Consider the following 26,276-nt stretch of genomic DNA (forward strand, 5'->3'; position numbering starts at 1 on the left):
ATGCCAGAAAGAGCGTACAGAAATATATTATCTAGGGTAATAAGATATAATATTTTCTGTGATTCCTTTCCTCAGAGGAGCTCAGTGTTTGTTGGTGCGGAAGTAAAGGCATAGCATCATGTAGTTCAATTCCATCTTTTCTCTGTTTGGTCTAGTAGCTTAAGTCTGAGAGAAAAAGCCTTAGACTAGAGAATCGGCATAGATTATCTCTTAGATTATTTTTGGTTCAGACATGCAGAAATCCTGTGGCCCTGTGTTGCAGTTAACCCTTAGATGAACAACTTAAGCTCTTTTTCCATGACCCTCGCAATTCTTTTATTTTTATTTATTTATTTGACAGCAACAGACAGAGAAAGAGGCAGATAGAGAGAAATAGAGAGAATGTGCGCACCAGGGCCTCCAGCCACTGCAAACTCCAGACGCGTGCGCCCCCTTGTGCTTCTGGCTAACGTGGGTCCTGGGGAATGGAGCCTTGAACCGGGGTCCTTAGGCTCCACAGGCAAGCGCTTAACCACTAAGCCATCTCTCCAGCCCAACCCTAGCAATTCTTTAGTTGCTGAGGCACCTTGAAGTCAAGCGGTGAGCGCAATTTCTAGCTGGTAGCATTTTCTGCTTTCACCACAGCCAAATTCTGTTGAAATATGTTACTAACATTTATTGCTTCAAGAGAATTCCTATTGGGATGCACTGCCTGGAAAAAAAGAAACAATTTCTTGTTTTAAAATCAAACTATAACTTTGTTCTATCCATAGGTGGATTCAATCAGTACCCACCACCGATGCTGGAGAACGCCTGCAGGCTCATCAATTTGAAAGGAGAGGATGAAGAGAATGGGGGTCTTCAGTGAGTTGCAGAGCTGTCATACGTATAAGTGACTGCTAATTGACTGATGGGCGCATAACTGGCTGATGGCAGGTTATTAGGCTAAGGGAGCCTGTAAGGTCTCTGAAGTAAAGGCTTTCCATAGATTCTATTTCTGAAGCAGAACTCACACATCAAAAGTGCTTTGCAGTTTGATGTTTTTTAACATTGGGTGCTGTATTAAAATCTTGCCTTTAAGTTCATGGTTTTCTCAGGAGTCTCTGAACGGAAAATTTACCCCAGAATAGAAGCCACAATTTATCCTCAGCCTCACTTCCCAGCTCCTCCCGCATCCTGATTCTTCTAGTTATAATAGATTTTTTGTTTGCCCTGTGTGAACCAGGCTTTTCTCCCTGCCTAGTTTCTGGTCGAATGCCTGGTATCCTGGTCTGTCTGGTGACACCCTGTTCATCTTTCCTGGTCCCAAGGAGAGCTGTCTTCTCTGTCAGCCCTTGCCATCTGCCTTGTTTGAGGCAGAGTCTCGAGTTTACCACTGTGTTCACCTGGCTAGCTAGCTTATGAACTTCCTGGGGATTCTCTTGTCTGCACCTCCCATCTGGTCACAGGAATGCTGGCATCACAGTTGTTCATGCTACAGCCTACAGCTCCATATGGGGCCTGAGGGTCTGAACTCAGGTAGTCATACTTGCAAAGCAAGTGCTTTATCCCCTGAACCCATCTTCCCAGCATCTTATGCAGCTGTTAAACCAAAACCAGTCTACATAGCAAATCTAAACAAACTCAGTAGGACAAAACATTTCAGCATTAATTTCATATAATGACTGATTCTGTTTTCCAAAACTGAATTCCTAAAAACCAAAACCCGTCTAGCATATCCTGGTAAATACGTAAAAGATGCATGCCGTGGAGGTGCGTCTGTACTTAGCTGACCTCCCCTCTTGCATGACAACTTCACTTCTCACCAGTTACTCACCTGTGCAACTGCAAAAGCGTTCTCCACACAGCGTGCCATCATGCCGTGTGTGTGAACATGCTATTCAATATTGTGTCAACTTCTCTCTCCCGACAGCTAAAATAATAAGGTATCAAACTCAGGTGAAAAAAAATATTGAATTAAAATTAGCTGGTCAAGAATAAGCATCTATTGGATATGTTTTCTGTAATTATCTCAATAAAAAACACAGAATTCAGGCTCAGCAGTTAAAGGGGTTTGCTCGCAGAGCTGGATGGCCCAGATTTAATTCCCCAGCACCCATGTAAAGCCAGATACACAAAGTGGCACATGTGTCTGGAGTTCATGTGCAGCAGCCAGAGACTCTGACACACTCATAGTCTGTATCTCTCTCTTTCAAATATTTTAAAATATTTGAAATAATTAAATATTAAATATTTTCAAAATATTTCTTTTTTTCTTAGCTTTTTGTTTTTATTTTTATTTATTTGAGAGTGACAGAGAAAGAGGCAGATAGAGAGAGTATGGGCACGCCAGAGCTTCCAGCCACTGCAAACAAACTCCAGACGTGTGTACCCCCTTGTGCATCTGGCTAACATGGGTCCTGGGGAACCGAGCCTCGAACTGGGGTTCTCAGACCTCACAGGCAAGCACTTAACCACTCAGCCATCTCTCTAGCCCAAAAATACTTCTTAAAAACACAGAATTCTCAAATGATCACAGAGAATTCTTTAACTGCCAATCATATAGATGCTGACACCATTGCAAAAGGCGCAGATACCAGTAGGACGTCTGTTTGGGCATGTGTGTATATATGGCATGCATATGTGTGTATGCATTCATATATGTGTGGGTCTGCATGTGCATGTGGTATGCATGAGTGTGGATGTCAGAGGCTAGCATCAGGTGTTTCTTCAATCATTCTGCATCTGTTTCTTCTTCTTCTTCTTCTTCTTTTTTTTTTTTTTTTTTGAGGCAGGCTGACCTGGAATTCACTATGTAGTCTCAGGGTGGCCTCGAACTCACGGCGATCCTCCTACCTCTGCCTCCCGAGTACTGGGATTAAAGGCATGTGCCACCACGCCTGGTTTACATCTTCCATTTCTGAGAGAGAGTTTCTTACTAGACCCGGAGCTCACATGGTTGGCTCGATTAGCTAGTAGTAGGCCCTGGGGATTCTGTCTTGCTCTCGCCAAAGCTGATATAGCCTGCCATGCCCAGCTTTCATGTAGATATTAGGGATCCACACTCAGGTCCTCATGCCTGTGGGGCAAGCACCTCCTGAGCACCCCATCACTTTTTTGAAACAAGGCCTTATGTAGCCAGGCTGTCCTTGAACTCACTATGTAAGCCGAGGAGGACCTTGCCCCTCTGGTCCTCATGCTTCCTCCTCACAAGTACTTGGATTACTGGTCAATGGGATTTCTTTTCTGTAACCTCCTTTTCAGAGCAGTGCTTTATAAATGAAATGACTTATTGATGGTAATTGGTATCCATCTGAGAGACAACAAGGTTGTTCTGAGGAACCGATGATGGAGTCCCTTGTCCTTTATTGACAGCTCTATGCAGATAAGACTTGGCTTATTCCACAGTAATATGTCATAGGCTATAAGTAAATGCAAGAAAAGAAAGGATAAATGGACTGAAATTCTTTTTCGAGATAAGGTCTCACTCTACTCACTCTAGCCGAGGCTGACCTGGAATTCATTATGTAGTCTCAGGGTGGCCTTGAACTCACAGTGATCCTCCTACCTCTGCCTCCCGAGTGCTGGGATTAAAGGCATACACCACCACACCCTGCTCATTTTCAATTTTTTTTTAACAACCTGATTCTTTTTCTTTTAATAAAGAATGATAGTAAATTGCTAAGATACTTTTTATTTGCCTTCTTCAAAATTATCAGGACTTACTTAAAACATTCCTTTTCTTAATCTAGACTGACTGCTGAGCTACATGAAGCTTCTGCAAGCAAGAGCAGTCACATTCAGGAGCTAAGTGCAGGGAAAGGCTCATCTTTTGTGCTCGAGGCTAGTAGAGACAACCATCTGGTTTACATTCCAAGCCAGCCGCTGGAGCCTCATCAATTAGTGAATCACTATGAAAAGAGTCGGATGCCCTCAGCAACTCCAAGGCCCACTTCCGGTAAGGAAATGAACTTTGGGAACTTTTAAGTAGCTAAGAGCCTCATCTTTTAATACTAGCAGATATCCAAATGAAGTAAAGGTAGTCATCTAAATCAAAGTTTTGTTTTAAGTTAGGAGGTAGCTTCAACTGTGTGTGTGTGTGTGTGTGTGTGTGTGTATTTTGAGAAAGACAGAGAAAAAGGCAGCTAGAGAGAATAGGCACATCAGGGCCTCTAATCACTGCAAATGAAGTCCAGATGCATGTGCCACCTTGTGCATCTGGCTTATGTGAGCACTGGGGAATCAAACCTGGGTCCTTAGGCTTTGTAGGCAAGAGCCGTAACTGCTAAGCCATCCCTCCAGCCCTCAACTTTTGATTTTCTTAAAATAGAAGCATGTGATGACAGCTACCTCTAGGGATATCACTGATAGAAAAGCTCAGCAATATCCTTGGTGCTCTTTGTAGCTCGTTACTGGTTCACTGCTGCCTGTGACCTTTGACAATCCCCCTGCCCCTGCCCCTGGCAGCCTGCATAGCACTTGCCAGCACTAAGACAACCAGCCAGCAGGGAGGAGCCTTCCAGCTCGGGGCTAGCTTGTTTCTAAGAGTCCTGACACCAAAGCATGTGGCCGCTTCAGCAGCAGAGTCTTGCCATTTAGTCTAGATGAGCAACCAAGGGCAATAGCTTGTATTGTGTCGAGAGTCTTAGGGGGCCTTCCCTGACCAACGCCTCACTAGGAGGAATCTCAACCCGGGCACTGGGATTTTTCTGTAACAACCTATGACTTCTGGGGGCAGCACTATCCACCCATGGAGGGCATTCTGCTCAAACTCCTTTTGGAATTATGTATTATTTAACTAGCTAACAAATAAGTAGGCTTCCCTATGTGCCCCTCTCCTCTAACTCCCTTCCCTATCCCTTAAAACTCCCGGTATCTACTCTCCCTTCCCCTTGGCCCTCTCCCTCACCCTTCCTCATTGTCCTTTCTCGCTTCCTGACCTCTACTCGCTCTTACTCCAACTTACTTACAAGTCTAAGAATTCGGAGCTGGGGTGAGCATAGGAGAGAGAGCAAGCAGGGTTTGCCTTTCTGAGCCTGGGTCACCTTACTTGGTATGTGATCCAGATCCACTCATGTTCCTACACATTGTGTGATTTCATTTTTCTTTACAGCTGAATAAGTTGTGTATGTGGACCACATCTCGATTATCCACTCAGCGGTGGATGAGCATCTAGGCTGCCTATATTTCCTAGCTTTTGTGAATAGAGAGTCCTTAGGGTGTATGCCTAGGAGCGGTATAGCTGAGTCATACGGGTAGCTCTGTTTTTAGGTTTTTGAGAAATCTCCACACTAATTTCCACAATGGCTGTGCCAATTTATATTCCTACCCACAGTAAATCAAGTTTTGTTCTTTCTCTACCTTTGCCTAGCATTTGTTCTCATTTAGTTTTTTGATGATAGCCATTCTGACCTGAGTGAGATGGAATCTCAAAGTGGTTTATTTATTTGAGAGAGACAGAAAGGTAGAGAGAAAGTGGCAGAGAAAGAGAGAGAGAGAGAGAGAGTGTGTGTGTGTGTGTGTGTGTGTGTGTGTGTTTGGGCACAGCAAGGCTCCCTGCCACTATAACTGAACTCTTTGAACTCTTTGAGCATCTGGCTTCATATGGACACTGGGGAATTGAACCTGGGCCATCAGACCTTGCAAGCAAGCCCCTTTAACCTCTGAGCCATCTCTCCAGCCCCTTCATAGTAGTTTTGTTTGTATTTTCCTGATGGTTAAAGCTGTTGAACACTTCTAAAATATTTATAACCTGTTTGTATTTCTTCTTTTGAGAACTCCCTGTCCAGTTCTTTAGTTCATTTTTCCATTGAGTTGTTTGATTTCTTATCAAGTTTTTAAATTCTTTGACTATTCTAGAATCAATCCTTTGTTAGATGCATAGAAAGTAGAGTTTTTCCCCTTAGTACGTAGGCTGTGTCTTCAGAGGGTTAACAGTTTCTTTTGCTGTCCAAAAGACTTTTTAATTTCATGGAAGTCCCATTTTTTTTATTATTGTGCCTGTGTGTGTGTGTGTGTGTGTGTGTGTGTGTGTCTGCATGTGTGTGTGTGTGTTGTGTGATGCATGTGGGGTATGAATGTTGGTGTGCCTTGCAGATGCCTGTGATGGCTGTCCTGCTGTATTGCTCTTCCATGGTTCTTCTTTGAGCTGGAGTCTCTTCCTTATACCGGAGCTTGCTGCTTTGCATGAGCTGGGGCAATTCGCTGGTCTCTTTGCTCCCCTGTGGGCCTGGGATTACAGGTGTACCTGCCCCACCCAGCTGCTTCTGTGGGTTCTGTCGATTCAAACTCAGATGGTTTCAGTCCCCTGTGTTTGCACAGGAAGCACGCTTAACAGCTAATCCGTCTCTCTAGCATCTTCAGTGAGTAGTTTTGTCAAAAAAAAAAAAATCAAATGTCTGTGCCTGTGTGGGTGTATATCTTGTCTTCTTTTCTGTTCCGTTGATCTACACGTCGATTTTTATGCTTGTACCATGCTGTTTTTTCTTATGTTGGCTCTGTAATATGCCTAGAAACAGGTATGGTGATACCTCCAAATTTATTTTCTCCATCTATCTATCTATCTATCTATCTATCTATCTATCTATCTATCTATCTATCATCTATCTATCAATTATCTATCTATCTATCTATTTACTTTTTGGGCTCAGCATTGGCCATCCAAGGTCTTTTGTGCTTCCAACTGAATTTTAGGGGTTTTTTTCCCCTCCAAGATAGAGTCTTGTTGTAGCCCAGGCTGACCTGGAACTCATTTAGTAGTCCCAGGCTGGCCTCAAATTTATAGCAATCCTTCTACCTCTGCCTCCCAAGTGCTAGGATTAAAGGCATGCACCACAAGCCATAGGATTATCCATTTATTTTTTTCTATTTCAGTGAAGAATGCCATTGTAATTTTGATGGGGATTGCATTAAATCTGTAGATTGCTTTTGGAAAGATATCTATTTTATTTTTAATTTTTTTAATGTTTTATTTATTTTTGTTGAGAGGGGAAGAAAGAGAAAAAGGAGAGAGAGGGAGGGAGGGAGAAAGAGAGAGAGAGAGAGAGAGAGAGAGAGAGAGAGAGAGAGAGAGAGAGAGAGAGAGAGGGAGAGAGAGATAGGAAATGGGTGTGCCAAGGGCTTTAGCCACTGCAAACAAACTCCAGATGCATGCACCGCTTGTGTATCTGGCTTACATGAGTACTGGGGAATCGACCCTGAGTCCTTTGACTTTACAGGCAAGTGCCTTAACTACTAAGCCATCCTGCAGCCTAAGACAGCCATTTTCACAATATTGATTCTTCCAATTCATGAGCATGGGATATCTGTTCATTTCCTAGTGCCTTCTCCAATTTCTCTCTTGAGTGAAAGCTTTCATTGTGAGGTCTTTCATTTCCTTGGTTAGGTTTATTGCAAGGTGTTTTTGTGAGGTGATTATGAATGTGAGTGCTCCGCTGATCTCATCCCCAGCACGTTTGTTATTGGTACATTGGAAGGCTATTAATTTCAGTGTTGTAATTTTGCATCCTGCTGAAGCATTTATCATCTCTATAAGTTTTCTGGCTGAGTGTTGAGGGTCCTGTAGGTATAGAATCATATCATCTGCAGATAAAGATGATTTGACTTCTTCCTTTCCTGTTTGTATCCCTTTTTTTTTGTTTTCTTCTCTTATCTTATTGCTCTAGCTAAGACTTCCAGCACTACAGTAAATAAAAGTAGAGAAAATGAATACCTTGGTCTTGTTCCTGATCTTAGTGGAAATGTTTTGGGTTTCTTTTCCCATTTAGTATAATGGTGGCTATAAGTTTGTTGTATCTGAGATTTATTTATTGTTCCTTCTATTACCAGTCTTTAGGACTTTTATCACAAAGCGATACTGGATTTTTGTTAAATGCCTTTCTATATCTGTTGAGATGATCTTGTGATTTTTGTCCTTGAGTCCATTTCTATGTAGTGTATTACAACTTGTGTATGTTGAACCATCCCTGCATCTCTGGAATAAAAGCAGTTTGATCATGGTGAGTAATATTTTTGATGGGTGCCTATATTTAGTTTGCAAGTATTTTGTTGAGAAAGTTTGCATGTGTATTCATGAGAGAAATTGGGCTCTAATTTTCCTCTTCTTTTTGTTGTGTCTTTACTTGATTTGCTATCGGTGCAATACTGGCTTCATCAAAGGAGTTTGGTAGTGTTTCTTCCTTCCTTATTTTATGGAATAGCTGGAGAAGCACTGGTGGCGTTTAACTTTTCTGTGAGAAATCTGTTACGATTCTGATGGGACTGCTCTTGTAAGTGAGTGCTTCCCTATCACTGCTTTCAATACCCTTTCTTTGGCCTCTATCTTTAGTACTTTAATCATGATATGATATGAGGAGGCTCTTTCTGGTCTTTTCTGTTTGGTGTTCTAAATGCCTCCTGTATTTGTATTGCCTCTCTTTCCCTCATTTTTGGAAGTTTTTTTTTTTTTTTAAATTTTATTTATTTATTTGAGAGCGACAGACACAGAGAGAAAGACAGGTAGAGGGAGAGAGAGAGAATGGGCGCGCCAGGGCTTCCAGCCTCTGCAAACGAACTCCAGACGCGTGCACCCCCTTGTGCATCTGGCTAATGTGGGACCTGGGGAACCAAGCCTCGAACCGGGGTCCTTAGGCTTCACAGGCAAGCGCTTAACCGCTACGCCATCTCTCCAGCCCTGGAAGTTATTTTTTTAATAACCATGTGGAAAATAATTACTATGCTTTTAGACTGAAAATTTTCTCTTTCTTCTTTGCCCAGCAGTCTTAGATTTGATCTCCTCAAGGTGTCCTGAATGTCTTGAAAGTCCCACTCATACCTCTTATTAATTTATCTTTCTTCTTGCTGTTCTCCATCTTGACTTCAAGCTCACATATCACACATTCTTGCCTTGACTCATGCTATTGGTGTGGCTTTCTATGGAGTCTTTATTTGACTTACTGTGTTCTTCATTTCCAGTATTTCAAATTAGTCTTTCTTTAGTGTTTCTATCTCTTTATAGCTTGTATTTAACTCCTATTTCATTTAGCTTATTTCTCTTTGATTTCTTTGAATATACTTGTAATCTCTCTCTATATATATTTCTCTGTCTGGCATTTCATCTAATTCACTCTTGCTGGAGGTCATTACTATGGAATTTTGAAGGAATTATGTTGGCTTGATTTGTGTGTGTGTGTGTGTATTCCTTATATCACTGCATTGAGATGTCCACATTTTTGTTTTGCTTTGTTTTGTTTTGTTTTTTTTTTTTTTTCGAGGTAGGGTCTCACTCTGGCTCAGGCTGACCTGGAATTAACTCTGCAGTCTCAGGGTGGCCTCAAACTCATGGTGATCCTCCTACTTCTACCTCCTGCCGAGTGCTGGGACTAAAGGCGTGCGCCACCACACCCGGCAAGATGTCCACATCTTGAGTTATTTCATTGCTTGAATTTTTTTTTGTTTGTTTTATCAACTGTATTTGTAGGAGTGTAGTTAAGAAGTTATCATCTCAGTCCAGGGTGCCTGGTGTGACTTACTATATTATTCCCAGAGTAGAATGCTAACGTCAGGAGTGGCATACCCGCTGTGCTCAGTTGTGAAGATAATGCCCTTCTTGGTGCACTCTCCACCTGACTTTCACCAGCTGGCTCAAAGTTAACTGGCAGGTAACTGACCATTCCTTCCAGGCATGACCCAACTTCCAATAAGGCTGCTCCAGTGTGAGTAAGCATGGGAATATGGTCTGTGCAGTCTCGGGGGTTTCAGCCCATGGTTACTTGGTCCAGGCGCTTTGGGAGTGTGGTGGCACACGCAGTAACATCATGAAGAGATCTGTCCACCCCATACTGGCCGGGAGGCAAAAAGGGAAAGGAAAAGATCTACCATCCTACTATCATCCCTGATACTCCTTTTGAAAATTTACATTCTATTTTTATTTATTTATGAGAAAAAGAGAGAGAATGGCTGCACCAGGGCCTCTGGCCACGGCAAGCAAACTCCGTATGCATGCGGCTGGCTTGTGCATCTGGCTTACGTGGGTCCTGGGGAATTGAACCTGGGTCTTTAGGCTTCTCAGGCAAGCACCTTAACTGCTAAGCCATCTGTCCAGCCTCATCATCCCTGATATTCTTAACCAGGTTTAAGATTTCTATAGAATATATAACTTAGAAGATTGGGGTGATATAGAAAGAAGATAGAGAATATCACGGCAAAGAGGAGATTATAATGATTTATAAAACTTGGCCTGCCCCCTAGTTTGTGATTCCTTGAGGGGTATAAGTTTTACTTTGAGGTGCTAAAAAACAATGGAAAGAACCCACCATGCCATACTCTACCTCTATATGGAATATAAAGTAAGTGTGCCTGTGCGTGTGTGTGTGTGTGCCTGTGTGTGTGTGTGTGTGTGTGTGTCTATGTGTGCATATTCATGTCACTGTGCATATCTGATAATCTGAGGACAGCTTTGGAGTGTTAGTTCTCTCTTCACACCATGCTTGAGACAAGGTATCTCCTTTACTGTTTGTTTTCTACCATGCATGTGCCAGTCTAGATGGCCCATAAGATTCTGGGTTCTCTTGGCTCTGCCTCCTGTTGCCATACATACATTGGCATCACAGACACTTGTGCCACTTTGCATCTAGCTTTACATGGATGCTGGGAAATTGAACCTGGGCCAGCATGCTTGTAAACATGCACCTTTAACTGCTGAGCCATCTTCCCAGGCCCATTCTGTACATATTTTAATGACAAAGTAACTATGATCAAGATTTAGCAGTTTAAAACTGACACCTAACCAGAACGCCAGCATTTGAAGTACTGTGTGCAAGGGACTGGTATATAGTTAGACTATGCCAGTGTGAGTGTGAAAGGGGGTCAATTTCATGCCATATGTCCCCACAAGTATTTCTGATAGGCAAGCATTTGCACTTTATTTTAAAAACAGTCAAGTTTGCCTTTTAAAAGCTACAATAAAGAACTTAAAATTCAAAGATTAGATGAAAAGTATATTTGCTTTAAAATTGGATATGTGTAATCCCATTTTGTTAATGCATTAAGCATGCATGTGATTTCGTTGAAACAGTTTTACATTCTCATATAGGGATAGCCTAAGCAAAAGGAATAGCTGTTTGTTCTTTTGAATGGATATTCTTAATTTGGGTTGTTTATTTAATGACATGGGGATTACAGTGATCCTTGAGGCACAGGAATTCATTATTGTTTGGCTTATGAAGAAGAATAAAATGTGTTTTGGCACAGTCCCAGCACAGTGAATTTTCAGTTGTGATGGTTTTGTTAGTAGGTAAACATATCAAAGTCTAGGAATTGAGAAATATGGATCATTTCAGGGAAGGAGAGAGAGAGAGAGAGAGGGAGGAAAGAAGAGAGAGATAAAGGGGGAAGGAAAGCAGAGATGAGGAGAGGAGACAAGGTCATCAATGCAGCCATCATCCATGGTCATAATTCAGAAATAAAAGTAAGGCTTTTCATTTTGTTTTGCAGATGTCTGAAAATCAAGACACTTGCAGCCAGTTTAAGGTCCAATTTGCTTGAAGAAACTATTTTTTCATATCTTTAGCGGGAAGAAAGTAAATTCCACCCCACCCAATTTCTGAAGGATGTAGGGGGGGTTCCATGAAGGATTATGTCAGATTGTGATAGCCTGGCATAATAGTGTCTCAGGGCTAAGGATGATATGTTTATAAATTTAACCTTTAAAATAAATCTGAGCCTATGGATTGTGTGTATTTTGTCTTTTTAAAAAATCTTATTTTTATTTATTTATTTGTGTGAGAGAGGCAGACAGATAGAGGATAGGAACACCAAGTTGTCTAGCCACTGCAAATGAGCTCCAAATGCATGTGCCACCATGTGCATCTGGCTTGCATGGGTGAGTGGCTGGTTGTCATGGTAGCAGTTTCCATGTGTGTTTACCATAAGAAAGAGCTCTGTTAAATATTTAGATGGATTTTTCCCGTGATTATTATCTGAGTTAGGGCCTGAGCTTGACACTTTAGGGAAACTAGGAGATTAAAAAAGGATTTAGACAAAGGCCCTGTCTCCAAAGGACTGATTGTTTGCTGACATGTTCAGTGTGTAGAAGAAAAAAATAACTAATAAATGTCAGGAAATATTTACATCAATAAAAATATAAATGGAATGATTTGAGGCAGCTATTCATACCATGCAACATAGTTCTCAAGGTATTGCACATACTGTCTCACTTGACCGAAATTCATTCAATAGCGCGTTAGAAATAAGCGTAACCACAGGAGTCATTGCCCTTTGGATGCCATGAGGGGCTGGGCACTGTGGAAGTATTTTACAGACATTGTTTCATTTGATTTTTTAAAATAAAAATGATTATATTCCTTAATCTTGTCTTCTAAAGACACTGACATAAGTTCTCTTTTCATACAGGATTTCGTTTAGTTTTTACAAAAGGCTATTGATTTTATGACTCCACTTTGCAGATGAAGACATTGACACAAAGGTTAGGAATCACATGCAAATCATATAAAGTATAAGTGAGAGAGTCAGGACTTAAGCCTATGGCCATTTGTATTTAAAAGCTGATTTTTAAAGCATTTTATTATTAATTAATTAATTAATTAATTTGAGAGAGAGAGGGAGAGAATAGGCATGCCTGAGCCTCCAGCCACTGCAAACGAACTCCAGACACACAAGCCACCTTGAGCATCTGGCTTTACGTGGGTCCTGGGGAATCAATCCTGGGTCCTTAGGCTTTGTAGGTAATTACTTTAACTGCTGAGCCATCTCTCCAGACATAAGCTCGGTTTTTTTTTTTTTTTTGCAGTATATGTGTGTATGCTTTGTATGAAGGTGTGTATGCATGTTCATATGTTTGTGGGCACACACGTGTGTGCAGGTGTGCATGCATGTGTTTGTTCAAGTGTGTGGAGGCCAGAGGTAGATATCACGTATCTGCTTCAGTCAACTTCAGTTATCTCTTATCTTTGAGATGGGGTCTCCTGCTGAACCTAGAGCTCACTGATTCACTTTCTAGCTAGTAAGCACTAGGGATTCTCCCATATCCATCTTCCTAGCACTTCACACGCATTGTTTTACTTGGGTGCTGGGGATCCAATCTCAGGCCCTCATGTTGGCATAGAAAACACTCTACCCCTTCAGCCATCTCCCCAGCACCAACCTGAATCTTTTTAAGAAATATTTTTTTAATTTTTATTTCTTTATTTATGAGAGAGAGAGAGAATGAGTGTGCTGGGGCCTCTAGCCACTGCAAACAAACTTCAGATGCATGCATCACCATGTGCGTCTGGCTAACATAGGATCTTGGGAATTGAACCTGGGTCCTTAGGCATTCACAGGCAAGTGACTTAACTGCTTAAGCCATCTCTCCAGCCCACCAAGCTGACTCTTAACTATGCATGTCACATTGCTTTGTGATGACATTTCTGGATTTACAAATGATGAAATATATATAATTGTCAAATTTGAAAATGTTCAATTATATCACTATTTGGGGATTATTATCTATATTTGGTTTTTCAAAGTGGGGTCTCCCTGTAGCCCAGACTGACTTGAAATTCACTCAGTAGTGTCAGGGTGGCCTTGAACTCACGGTGATCCTCCTACTTCTGCCTCCCAAGTGCTGGGATTAAAGGCATGTGCCACCACGCCTGGGTCTTTTTTCTTGGATTTTTTTGTTATTGTTGTTGGGGAGTTATTTTATTTCTTTGTTTTTAGTGTATGTGTGTATAGTATGTGTTGTGTGTTGTGAGGGCTGCAGCATATGCACATATATGTACAAAAATGCATGTGGCTGATATACATGTATGTTGCACGTATGTGAAAGCCAGAGAAGGATGTAAATTGGCCTCTTCTACCTTATTTCTTTGAGATGGGATCTCTCATTGAACCTGGAGCTCACATCATTTTTTGGTTAGACTGATTGACCAGTGAGCACCAGTAACCTTCCTGTCTCCACGTCACTCGGTGCTGAGGTTACAGACATGTGTGGCATGCTCAGCTTTTTATATAAGCATTGGGAACTGAACTCTAGAGCAAATGCTCCTATCTACTGAACTATCTCTCTAGCCCTACTATTTTAAAATAATTTGGAGACACATTTCTAGTGTTTTAAAAATTTAATTTAAAAAATCTGCCTATAAAATTACTGTTGTAGTCAGGTTTGCAATGCTGGCAGAAATCACCCAACCAAGAGCAGCTTGTGTGAAAAAAAAAAAAAAAAAAGGTTTATTTTGGCTGGCTTACAGACTCAAGGGAAAGCTCCATGATGGAAGGGAAACATGATGGCATGAGCAGAGGGTGGGCATCACCCCTTGGCCAACATAAGGTGGACAACAGGAGCAGAGGAGCATGCCAAATACTAGCAAGGGGAAGCTGACTTTAATACCCATAAGCCTGCCCCCAATAATAAACTGCCTCCAAGAGGTGTTAATTCCAAAATCTCCATCACCCGGGAACCTAGCATGCAGAACACATAAGTTTATGGGGGATACCTGAATCAAACCACCACAATCACCTGTAAACAAAAAGCACAGAATAATTCCCGCTAAAACCAAAGGGCCATCCGAGTCTGAGGTATCTTGCTTAGTATAATTCTTGCCAGAGCCATCTATTTTTCTTTCATGGAAACTTTGTAAGCTTTTTTGTCCTTACTACCAAGCAAAGTTCCAGTGCATACATGTGCTAGAGCAATAAGAGATGGCAAGGAAGGAGGGCGGGGGAAGGGTGAGAGGGCGCATGTGGCAAGGGAACAGAGCTGGGGGAGAATAAAAGATAGAATAAAGGGATCTGGGAGAAGAAAGGGAAGAAAAATAAATTTAAACAAAGTGTGCTTGAAAATTCCATAATGATACCTAAAACTCTATGTCAACAAGAGCAACAGCAACGACAGAAAAACCAAGCAGCAGGTACAGGGGGTTCAGGCATAGTGACCCCCAAGCTTGCATTCTTTCCCCAGCATGCGGGTACTTTCTGCCACCACTTGTTTCAGGCCATGAAATGGTCCCCAAGAGTTGCTGTTGTCCTCTAAGAGCCGCCTAGAAAAGTCAAGGCCAAAATGGACATTTGTTCTGGCTTTGGGGAAAAGGATGAAATTATCTTAAACAGTTATTTATACTTATTTAGGCAAAGGGGGAATAATATCTTACACAGAATAACAAGCACATGTGAACTGTCTGTATTTTCTTCTGGCTTAAAACTTGTGGCACGCAGTCAGAGACACACACTGCGCCTGCCTCCCTCCTCCCCCAGCCCTGAGCCCCTCCAGTGACCTCACCAGGCAGAAGGGAGGACAGGCCTGCGTTGGAGGGATAAAGGAGGACGGACTGCCAACTCCTCTCGAGATAAGCATTGCAGAGCAACAACAGTCACCCTCCTCCTCCCTCCTTCTCTTCCTTCTCCTTCCTTGATTCCTTCCTTCCTCCCCCCATTTCTCGCTCTTTCTCATGTATGTGTTCATGTGGAAACCAGGGGACAACTTAAGGAATTGCTCCTTATATTTTATCCACCTTTTTTGTTTGAGACAGAGTCTCTCAGTGGCCTGGAACTCACCAGGGACGTTAGACTACCAGGCCAGCAAACTTCCTGTTTCTCTGTAGAACCAACATTACAAGCATTGACCAGCATATCTGGCTTTTTTTCTTTTTTACATTAGTTCTAAACTTCAGTCCTCATGCTGCTAAGGAAAGTAGTTTATTGACTAAATTATCTCCCCCGGTCATACTTCTCACGTTGGAGAGCATGCGTGTAAACATGTCGGTATGTAAGTTGTAACAATAGACTTTGGCAGTTCTTATGAAAATCTTCAGAATATGTCATCATAGAACTCCTAGATGCCTAAGATTTTATATTTGCTTTTATCCTAAAAATTAAATTTGTGTAGCACTTGGGATATACCGTGCACTGTGCAAACTATTCAATTTTTTTCTCACTTTTTAATAACATTTTCCATGATTATAAAAAATATCCCATGGTAATACCCTCCCTCCCCCCACTTTCCCCTTTGAAATTCCATTCTCCATCATATCCCCCCCCCCCAACTCAATCAGTCTTTGTTTTATTTTGATGTCATGGTCTTTTCCTCCTCTTATGATGGTCTTGTGTAGGTAGTGTCAGGCACTATGAGGTCATGGATATCCAGTCCATTTTGTGTCTGGAGGGAGCACGTTGTAAGGAGTCCTACCCTTCCTTTGGCTCTTACATTCTTTCCACCACCTCTTCCGCATTAGACCCTGAGCCTTGGAAGGTGTGATTGAGATGTTACTCAGTACTCCAGTCACTTCTTTCCAGCACTATGATACCTTCTGAGTCATCCCAAGGTCACTGCCATCTGAAAAGAGAAGATTCTCTACCCAAAGTGAGAGTAGCATTAATATAAGGGTATGAATATTAAGAGAAGTGCTTACTGGGCAGTTTGATAAGCATAGTATATATATGTATATACATACATATATATATATATATATATATATGCACACACACACATTTATCCAGACATCAGCAGATGTCATACCCCTAGGGCTCATGACTATCCCTGTTTTAAGTTTTCAGTATCAGGGATGTATTCCCTCCCATGGAGCAGGCCTCTAGTCTAATTGGAGGGCAGTTGGTTTCCACCATGACAGATGTGCCTCTATTGCACCCGTTGGCTCATTTGGCCTGGCTGGCCAATTATAAGGCTTGCAGTGTCCACTGTTGAGTATCTTTACTGGTGGTATCTCTTTCTCTCATTGAACTACATGTACAATGGCTTCTTCCAGCTTTCTGTCAGCTGGTCTACATGGAGGAGGTTATCAGCTCAGTTCCAGCAGGATATCTCAGTGGCCTTGCGCCCAAGTATACGGAGTCTTTAGCAATAGGGTCTTACCATCTATTGCTGCTGGGAAACCAAGGGCCTCACCAATAGCCTATAATGTTTTGGGGGCATCAGGGACCTCACTGTCCAACGACTCACTGGAGGTATCCCATTCCTGGCACTGAATATTTTTCTAACAATGATCTATGGCTCCTGAGTGTCCCATTGTCCAAAACCAGAGGATTTCATATGATTTATTTGTATCCTCTTAGATTTTAATTAGCCCTCCCTCCACCTTTCCTTTACTCAGTCTCTTCCCCTGACCTCATTTTGGGCCTTTTCACCCTCGTTAATCTATTCTTCTACTTACATATATATGATACCAACCTAGTAAGTACCCTTCTCCCTTCCTTTCTCTTCCCTTTATATCTCCTTTATGACTTACTGGCCTCTGCTACTGAGTTTTCTCCTTCTCACACAGAAGCCCAATCATCTGTAGCTAGGATCCACATATGAGGGAGAACATGCAGTGCTTGGCTTTCTGGGCCTAGGTTACCTCACTTAGTGTAATCCTTTACAGATCTATCCATTTTCCTGCAAATTTCATAACTTCATTTTTCTTTACCGCTGAGTAGAACTCCATTGTATAAATGTGCCATATCTTCATTAACTACTCATCAGTTGAGGGATATCTAGGCTGGTTCCATTTTCCAGCTATTATGAATTGAGCAGCAATAAACATGGTTGAACATGTACTTCTAAGGAAATGGGATGAGTCCTTAGGATATATGCCTAGGAGTGCTATGGCTGGGTCATATGGTAGATCAATTTTCAGCTGTCTTAGGAACCTCCACACTGATTTCCACAATGGCTGGACCAGATTGCATCCCCACCAGCAGTGTAGAAGGGTTCCTCTTTTTCCACATCCCCGCCAGCATTTATGATCATTTGTTTTCATGATGGTAGCCAATCTGACAGGAGTGAGATGGAATCTCAATGTAGTTTTAATCTGCATTTCCCTGATGACTAGGGATGTAGAACATTTTTGTAGATGCTTATATGCCATCCATATTTCTTCTTTGGAGAACTCTCTATTTAGCTCCATAGCCCATTTTTTAATTGGCTTGTTCAATTTTTATTTAATTTTTTGAGTTCTTTGTATATCCTAGATATTAATCCTCTATCAGATGTATAGCTGGCAAAGATTTTTTTCCCATTCTGTAGGTTGCCTCTTTACTTTATTCACAGTGTCCTATTCAATTTTTTAAAAAGATTTATTTTATTTTATTTATTTGAGAGTGGCAGGCAGAGAAAGAGGGGGAGAGAGAGAGAATGAGCACACCAGGGCCTCCAGCCACAGCAAATGAACTCCAGATGCATGTTCTACCTTGTGCATCTGGCTTACATGGGTCCTGGGGAATTGAGCCTCAAACCAGGGTCCTTAGGCTTCATAGGCAAACACTTAACCACTAAGCCATCTCTCTAGCCCAAAGTATTCAATTCTTAAAGAAACTTTGCAAGGGTTGCAGTATGTTAGTAAAATGTCTTAGGTAGTGTAACTGTGGCATAAAAAGCATGCAGGATCACAGAGTGAGCAGAGAGAAGACTCAAACTCCAAGCCACTGCTCTATAATGCCTAGAAAAGAAAGGACTGCTAATTTAAATAACTACTTTTAGAATAAAAATATTCTCTAGTGGCTTCTGTTAGAAGCAATGGACTAAAAACCTTATTCTTGAAAATGGGCCCATGGTGTTTTCTGGCATGGTGAATATGTGCCCTATCATCTCTACCCTCCCCTCCTGAGTGATGACTAGTTTGTGTGAAGGAGTTAGGCATTTAGACAAAGCTGAGTTCAGATTCTGATTCTACCTTTTATAGGCTATAGTTATTTCTTGGCCAAGTCATCTACCCACTCCAAACCTCAGTTTGCTCATCTGTAAATGGGGGTTATGATAATTCTACTCTCATAATTCTAAAAAGATGACTCAATGAGAGAAGATGTGTACTTCCACCTGAAGCAGATGGAACCATTCCATTTAGCACCCAGGAAGTAGAAATGCAAAAGAAAGCATTGTCAACCCACGAGAAGTCATTAAAAAAAAATCTTAACTTGAAAACTATAAGCTATAGTTCATGTGGGCAGAACCCTATAGATCAGGTAACCTCGGTGAGGCTCACTTATGGAAATTGCACAGTGAATTTTGGTCCCTGAAAAAAAAATTCCAAGGCAGACCACTGGGTAACTTGTGCAAGTCTTGAGATTCCGATTTCCCACACAGGCCTTGGCAGACAGCAGAGCTGCCTCAGAGAACACATGAACCCAGCTAAAGGGCCCATGCCCCTGAGACTCTTCCTCCGTCAACTTTTCTCCCACCCCCTCTTGCCCCTTACGATGCTGTGCCGTGTACACTTGGCTTGATGGCTTACATCCTTGGCCAAGGTTAGATTAATCTCGGGGGAGAGGAGGTGCTTCCCTGGAAATCCAGCCAGATCCATGATTTCACCCAAAGTCTATCCATAACAGAGTGGGGCAGCTCTTCCTCCTCTGCCATTCCAAAGAAGTTCTGCAGAATTGAAGGTAGGAGTTTGGTTCTTTGACATTTTTGGAAAATACGGGAACATTGCTGTGAGCGATGACTAAGTTTTATTCCCATGCTTCTGCCAGGTTTTCTTGAAGTAAAATATATCTGAAGTCCCTGTCTCCCTGAGTAAGATGACTTTTGACTCAAAAGAGAATATTCACACTTTACATTTGACTAAATTTTAGCATTTTCAAGGCATAGTCATCTATATTTAGTCTTTTAAAAAAGTTTCTATGCTAATCCTGCAAGTAGCAAGTGGCAAGGGAACATATTTTTAGAAACTTTGTAGGTGAAATATGCCTCGTGAGGGGAAAAAAAATGTATATTTTTGCTGGGTACTTTGGGAAATGACTGAGATTTTTACTCATTTATAAAAGGAAAAACTAGGGAAAAAAGTGATCTGCATAAGAAAATATTCCACTACTATTGTAAGTAAGTCTCCTTTTCTACCAGAACATTTGTGAAATTCTTTAGTAAAAGTGTTGGTTGGCCTTAAAAAAAAATGTGAAAAATGGAGATTTTGGTGATGGAGTAGATAATACTTAATGTATCAATTACCTTTTCGTTGCTGGGACAAAATATCTGACCGGAAGCAATTTAGGGAAGGAAGGAGCTTGCTCTGGCTTACGGTTCCAGAGAACAGAATCCACCATGGTGGCTGGGGAAAGCTTGGCCGGAGCAGGAGGCCAGGGTCCCATCACACCAGCATGGAGGACGTAGAGAGGGATGGATACAAATGGGGTTGGACTGTAAAACCTCAAGGCCCGCCCTGGCGACACACTTCCTCCAACAAGGCTCCATCTCTTCAAGGTTGTGCAACCTTCCCACACAGCACTGGGGGGGTCAAGTGTTCCAACTCATGAGTTACGGGGGACATTTTACCTGCAAACCACCACAGCGGAAATGTCCGTTCCATTAATCTTTACGGTTCCCAGCATACTGTAGTTGAGGGACTTAGATGTTTTTAGATAGCATTCTTGTTTCATTGTGACCTCCAATTTCAACCAGAAGTTTTAGGAAGAGTTTGAAACTAGGTTCCTGCTGGGGGAATGGGAGACTTGCACATTTCAAACATGCTCATGAGATTCAAAGTCCTGATGGATTGGTGAAGGAAGGATTTGGTATATACACAACCAGTTTTGGCTCCTTTGTGAGAAGGAAGGCAACACAGAACATCTCAAACAGGGTGGTAAATCTCCACCTCTTAGAACTATCCAAGTTTGCCTCCTCCCTTATACAGCCAACAGGAAGAATATATCGATGAAGCCACAGTTTGTTAAGACAATGGATATTGAAAAATGAAAGATGTGCTCCTGAGAGATGGGTAACAAATAAGGCGAATAGGCATTGCCTCAGTTTCCTGAAGAGAGTTTCCATGGCATGGCACAGGAAAAGAGAATTCAGGTGGGGCCAGTGAATTCCCAGAGGTGGAGGAGACAGATAGGAGAATCCAGGGAACCTAGGGGGTTACGATGTCACAGGACAGAGGACCCTTGAGGAGAGAACTGTAGAGAGAGAGAATCCCAGAGATCTACAGGCAGTGTCCCAAGAAGAGTGCTGATGGCATGAGAAGCAGAACATGTGTGTGAGGACATCACTTTAGACCAGGGTCGGAGCCATCTGAAAAGAGTACAGAGCCTCGCATGCAGAGGGCCAGGGGTAGAGCCCACCAGCAAGGCTGGAAAGACTCACAATTGATGGAGTGTTGTGAGAACTTCAGGGAACTCAGTAAGGGTTTGCCTTCACGGCTGGAAATAATTTGCCTCATATTAACCTCTGCTCCAGACTCACCAACAAATCGTAGCAGCATGACACAAAAAGGACCAAACTCTTTCCATGTGGTTTAACTTCTTTCCAGGACACAGATATATACATACATATATATACACACACGCATATATACATATATATGCACATATACATATATATGCACATATATACACATATATACATATATATGCATATATACACACACATATATACACATATGCATATATGTATATATATGTGTGTGTGTATGCAAAATTATCCCAAGAAGGAGAATTTTAAAATACCAGACATGAAACGTTCAGAAAAACTTGACCTGCAATGAAGGGTATAATTGCTTAAAACCAAACCAGACTTGATACAGATGTTAAAATTAGCATAGTATCAAAACAGTTCTAACTGCATTCCATATCCCATCTCCAGTGATTTCTTCTACCAGGCAGGCCCCACCTCCTAGAGGCGCTACAGTCTTCAAAATAGACGGGGTCCTAGCATTCAAAACGTGAGTCTTGGGCTATAGAGATGGCTCAGAGATTAAAGGCCCTTGCTTGAGAAATGCTAAGTCTGTAGAAACCATTTTAGGTTCGAACCATAACAATATGTTACAGTTGGGATGAGGCAGAGCCCATGTCAAAAGAGATTCAGATAACATTTGTAGAGATGAAATTATAATGCCCAAGGTGAACAATACACAGGGTAGATTAGTGGCAGTTGAGATTTAAATTAGCAAAGAAAAACAATACTGCATGTGAAGATGTAGCAATAAAAAATTACTAAAGTAAAAAGTGGAAAGAGGGCTGGAGGATTGGCTTAGCTGTTAAAGTGCTTTTCTGAAAGCCTAAGAATTCATGTTCTAATCTCCAGTTCCCAAATAAGCCGGATGCACAGTGACACAAGCTCACAGTGTTGCAGTGTGCACGAGGCGGCAGGCACGTTTGGAGATCATTCGTAGTGGCTAAAGGCCCTGGTATGCTCTCTCTCTCTCTCTCTCTCTCTTTCTCAAAATAATTTAAAAAATGGAAAGATTAAAGACTAGAATGAGGGCTGGAGAAATGGCTTAGTTGTTGCCTGCAAAGCCAAAGGACCCAAGTTTGATTCCCCAGTACTCATGTAAGATGCACAAAGTGGCATATGCATCTGGAGTCTATTTGCATTAGCTGGAAGACTTGGTACTTCCATTCTCTCTTTCTCTATCTTCCTCTTTCTCTCTGTCTCTCTCAAATAAATAAATGAAAATAATTAAAAGAAAACCCAAACTAGAATGGACATCAATGAGTTTCAATATTCTCTCCTGATAACTGATAGAAAAACATAGACAAGAAAATCAGCAGACATGTGGTAGATTTTTTTTTAACAAGACTATGAGTTAATTTGACCTATTTGGCATTTCTAGAACACTCCACTTAAGAGTAGAATGCACATTGTTTTTTAGTGCTTATAAAATGCTTATCAAAATAGACCATACTGTGTATCATCACATAACACTTGAGATTTAAAGGAATTAAAGTCATACCAAGGATATTTTCTGACCAAAACAGAACTAAATTAAAAATAAAGAGCAGAAATATCTTTGAAAAATCCCTAAGCTTTTAAAAAATAAATGAAACACTTTAAAATAACCCATGATGAAAGAAGGAAATTAGAAAATTTTTGAAATGGATGAAACTAAAATCAGTATACCAGAATTTGTTAGTTTCCATTAGAGTTATACTTAGAAGGATTTTTTGGTTTTGATTTTTAAGGTAGGGTCTCACTCTAGCCTTGGGCTTTGAAGGAAATTTTAACATTAAGTAAGAAAGAAGAGAGACTTCAAAAAATGACTTCAGCCAGGCATAGTGGCACACACCTTTAATCCTAGCATTCAGGAGGCAGAAGCAGGAGGATCACTGTGAGTTTGAGGCCACCCTGAGACTACATAGTGAATTTCAGTTCAGCCTGGGTTAGAGTGAAACTCTATCTCAAAAAACCAAAAAGAAAAAAACAAAACAAAATAATGACTTCAATTTCCATTCTCAAGAAACCTGAAAATAAAAAAAGATAAAATAGAAGAGGGCTGTAGGGATGGCTTAGTGGTTAAGGCATTTGCCTGCAAAGCCAAAGGGACCCAGGTTTGATTCCCAGGACCCATGTTAGCCAGATGCACAAGGAGTCACATGTGTCTGGAGTTCGTTTGCAATGTCTTGAGGCCCTGGTGTGCCTATTCTCTCTCTCTCCCTCCCTTCCTCCCTCTCTCCCTTTTTCTCTGTTAAATGAATAAATAAATAAAAATGTTTAAAAATAGAAGAAATATTTTAGTTGGGCGTGGTGGTGAACACCTTTAATCCCAGCACTCAGGAGGCAGAGGTAGGAGGATCACAATGAGTTCAAGGCCACCCTGAGACTACATAGTTAATTCCAGGTCAGCCTGGACCATAGTGTGACCCTACCTCGAAAAACCAAAAGAAAAAAATAGAAGAAACATTTTAAACCCAGGGTAAATCATGAAAAATAATAAAATGTAAGAAGAAGTCATAAAAATGAACTGGGGAAAAACAGTGGCGAAAAGGTAATAAACCCAAAAGTTATTTTCTTGGGATCATTAAGATTGAAAAGCTCTAATCACATTTACCATGATAAAGGAGAGGATAGAAATAGTCAATGTTGGGCTAGAGAGACATCTTAGCAGTTAAGGCACTTGCCTGTGAAGACTAAGGACTCATATTTGATTCTCCAAGTCCCTCATAAGCCAGATGCACAAAACGGCACAAGCACACAAGGTCACACATGTACACAAGGGGCTGTGTGCGTCTGGAGTTCAAGTGCTGTGGCTGAGGTCCTGGTGTGCCAATTCTCTCTCTCTCTCTCATGCTTGCCTCAAATAAACAAAGAAGAAATATCCAATATTAGGAATGAGAGAGGAGTCATATTCCATAGACATTAAAAGGTAACAAGAAGGCCGAGTGTGGTGGCGCATGCCTTTAATCCCAGCACTCGTGAGGCAGAGGTAGGAGGATCACTGTGAGTTCAAGGCCACCCTGAGACTTCACAGTGAATTACAAGTCAGCCTGAGCTAGAGTGAGACCTTACCTCGAAAAAGAAAAATAAGTAAATAAATAAAAATAAAATAAAATAAAGGCAGCAAGGAAACGTAATGATTCATTTTTACATATTAATCAGGTGAGGTAAAATACATTAATTTCTTACATCCACAAGTTACCAAGGCTCACTTAAGAAGAAATCACCTAACTAGCCTATATCTATCAACACAATTGAATTTGTAGTTCAAACCTTCCCATGAAGAAGACTCTAGGCATAGATGATTTCATTGCCAAAGTCAACAAATGTCTGAGGAACAATAATAATTCTACACAAACTTGTCTAGGAAGTTAAAGAGGAGAGAATATTTAACAACTCATTTTGGAGGACCAGATCACCCTAATGCCAACACCAGACAAAGAGATAACATGAAATGAAAACTGTAAACCAACATTTCTCATGAACGTGGGTGCAACATTTCTAAACAAACATTTTGGAAATCAAATCTAACAATAGATTTTTTTTTTTTTGCCCTAGGAATGCAGTGAATAGAAATAGTACTGTGATTCTAAAGTCAGTATTTATGTCTGCTTTCATAACATTGTTTTGTGGTGCATTTTACCTATGTGTGTGTGAAAATGGATGAATTTGTGAAACGTAGTTTTGACATCTATACCTTCTCTTGATAAAACGTGGAGGAAAATGCAAATGTGCACTTCAAATGTTGGAATCATGTGCCATGCACTAAAAACAGTAGCATGTTTCTCATCTTACATGAAAATAGATCCCTGGGGTCAAATCAGTCCTTTTATAAAAATCTGAGGTGGGGAAGGAAATAGGTTTCTTAGGTGACAACATGTATCAAGTAACAATAGATAGCTCTGCGCTATGTGAAGACAGATTTGGAGAATACATCTCAGGAGCAAGCCCTGGGATTGATTGGTGATGTCTGCCATGGGTGTGGGAATGAGGAGTGGTGACACTGCATGCCATGTGTTTTGCCACTCATGGCTAGGAGCTTCAAGTTAATTCTACTGCGAGTGTCCTGTTTTTCTTTTGCAGGACATCAAAGTCATGGTGGAGGAGAAGAATCAGGTCTTAATGATAAGCCTGGAGATGCGTTTCTTCAAGACTATTACATGGATGCAGTTTTCCTCATAGATGCTTCCCAAAGAGTAGGAGTTGATGAATTTAAGGAGGTGAAAGCATTTCTAAGCTCAGTACTTGATTACTTTCACATCACCCCCAACCCGCTGACCTCTGTCTTAGGAGACAGAGTGGCCGTCGTTACGTACTCTCCTCCAGGCTATCAGCCCGACACTGAAGAATGTCCGGCCTACTTAGAATTTGATTTACTCACTTACAACAGTCGACACCAAATGAAGCATCATCTCCAAGACTCTCTTCAACAGCTCAGTGGAGATGTTTTTATTGGTCATGCCCTCCAGTGGACAATTGACAATGTCTTTGTGGGAATGCCCAATCTAAGGAAAAACAAAGTTATCTTTGTGATATCTGCTGGTGAGACCAACCCTTTAGACCGAGAAGTCTTAAGGAATGTGTCTCTGAGAGCCAAGTGTCAAGGTTACTCTATATTTGTATTTTCCTTTGGTCCCATACACAATGACAGGGAGTTAGAAGAATTAGCCAGTGACCCCCTGGACCATCACTTAGTCCAGCTTGGGCGAACACACAAGCCAGATTGGAACTACATCGTCAAGTTCATCAAGCCATTTGTCCATTCAATCAGGCGTAAGTCATTCAAGCTTTTCTCTTGTTTTGGCAATAGATTTAATGTCTCTGCATATAGTCTGTCGGCGGATTTAGTCAATCCATCTTCACTTCAGTCAAGAGTGATGGAATGTGAGTGAGCAGACTGAAAAATCTCCGAGGGGGGAAAATCAAAACAAAACACAGGTTATGTTGACCTTGAGCATTGCTAGTAGCTGCACAGTCAAGGTTTTGGCCTGGAAATCCTCAGATAGAAGAAAGACTTCCTGGGCTGGAGAGATGGCTTAGTGGTTAAGCGCTTGCCTGTGAAGCCTAAGGACCCCGGTTCGAGGCTCGGTTCCCCAGGTCCCACGTAGCCAGATGCACAAGGGGGCGCACGCGTCTGGAGTTCGTTTGCAGAGGCTGGAGGCCCTGGCGCGCCCATTCTCTCTCTCTCTCCCTCTATCTG

General features: G+C 41.5%; 1 protein-coding gene across 1 annotated transcript in view; it reads left to right on the forward strand.

Moving 5' to 3' along the window:
* The window catches only part of Col6a5 (collagen type VI alpha 5 chain), a 119,706-nt gene that overhangs the window by 86,418 nt on the left and 7,012 nt on the right, over positions 1-26,276 (forward strand). Inside the window, 3 exon segments of the mRNA XM_045136651.1 lie at positions 753-843; positions 3,711-3,916; positions 25,160-25,849. Of these exon segments, the coding sequence (XP_044992586.1) occupies positions 753-843; positions 3,711-3,916; positions 25,160-25,849 (987 nt within the window).

This window comes from Jaculus jaculus, chromosome 17 (assembly GCF_020740685.1).
Source record: "Jaculus jaculus isolate mJacJac1 chromosome 17, mJacJac1.mat.Y.cur, whole genome shotgun sequence".
Classification (NCBI taxonomy): Eukaryota; Metazoa; Chordata; class Mammalia; order Rodentia; family Dipodidae; genus Jaculus; species Jaculus jaculus.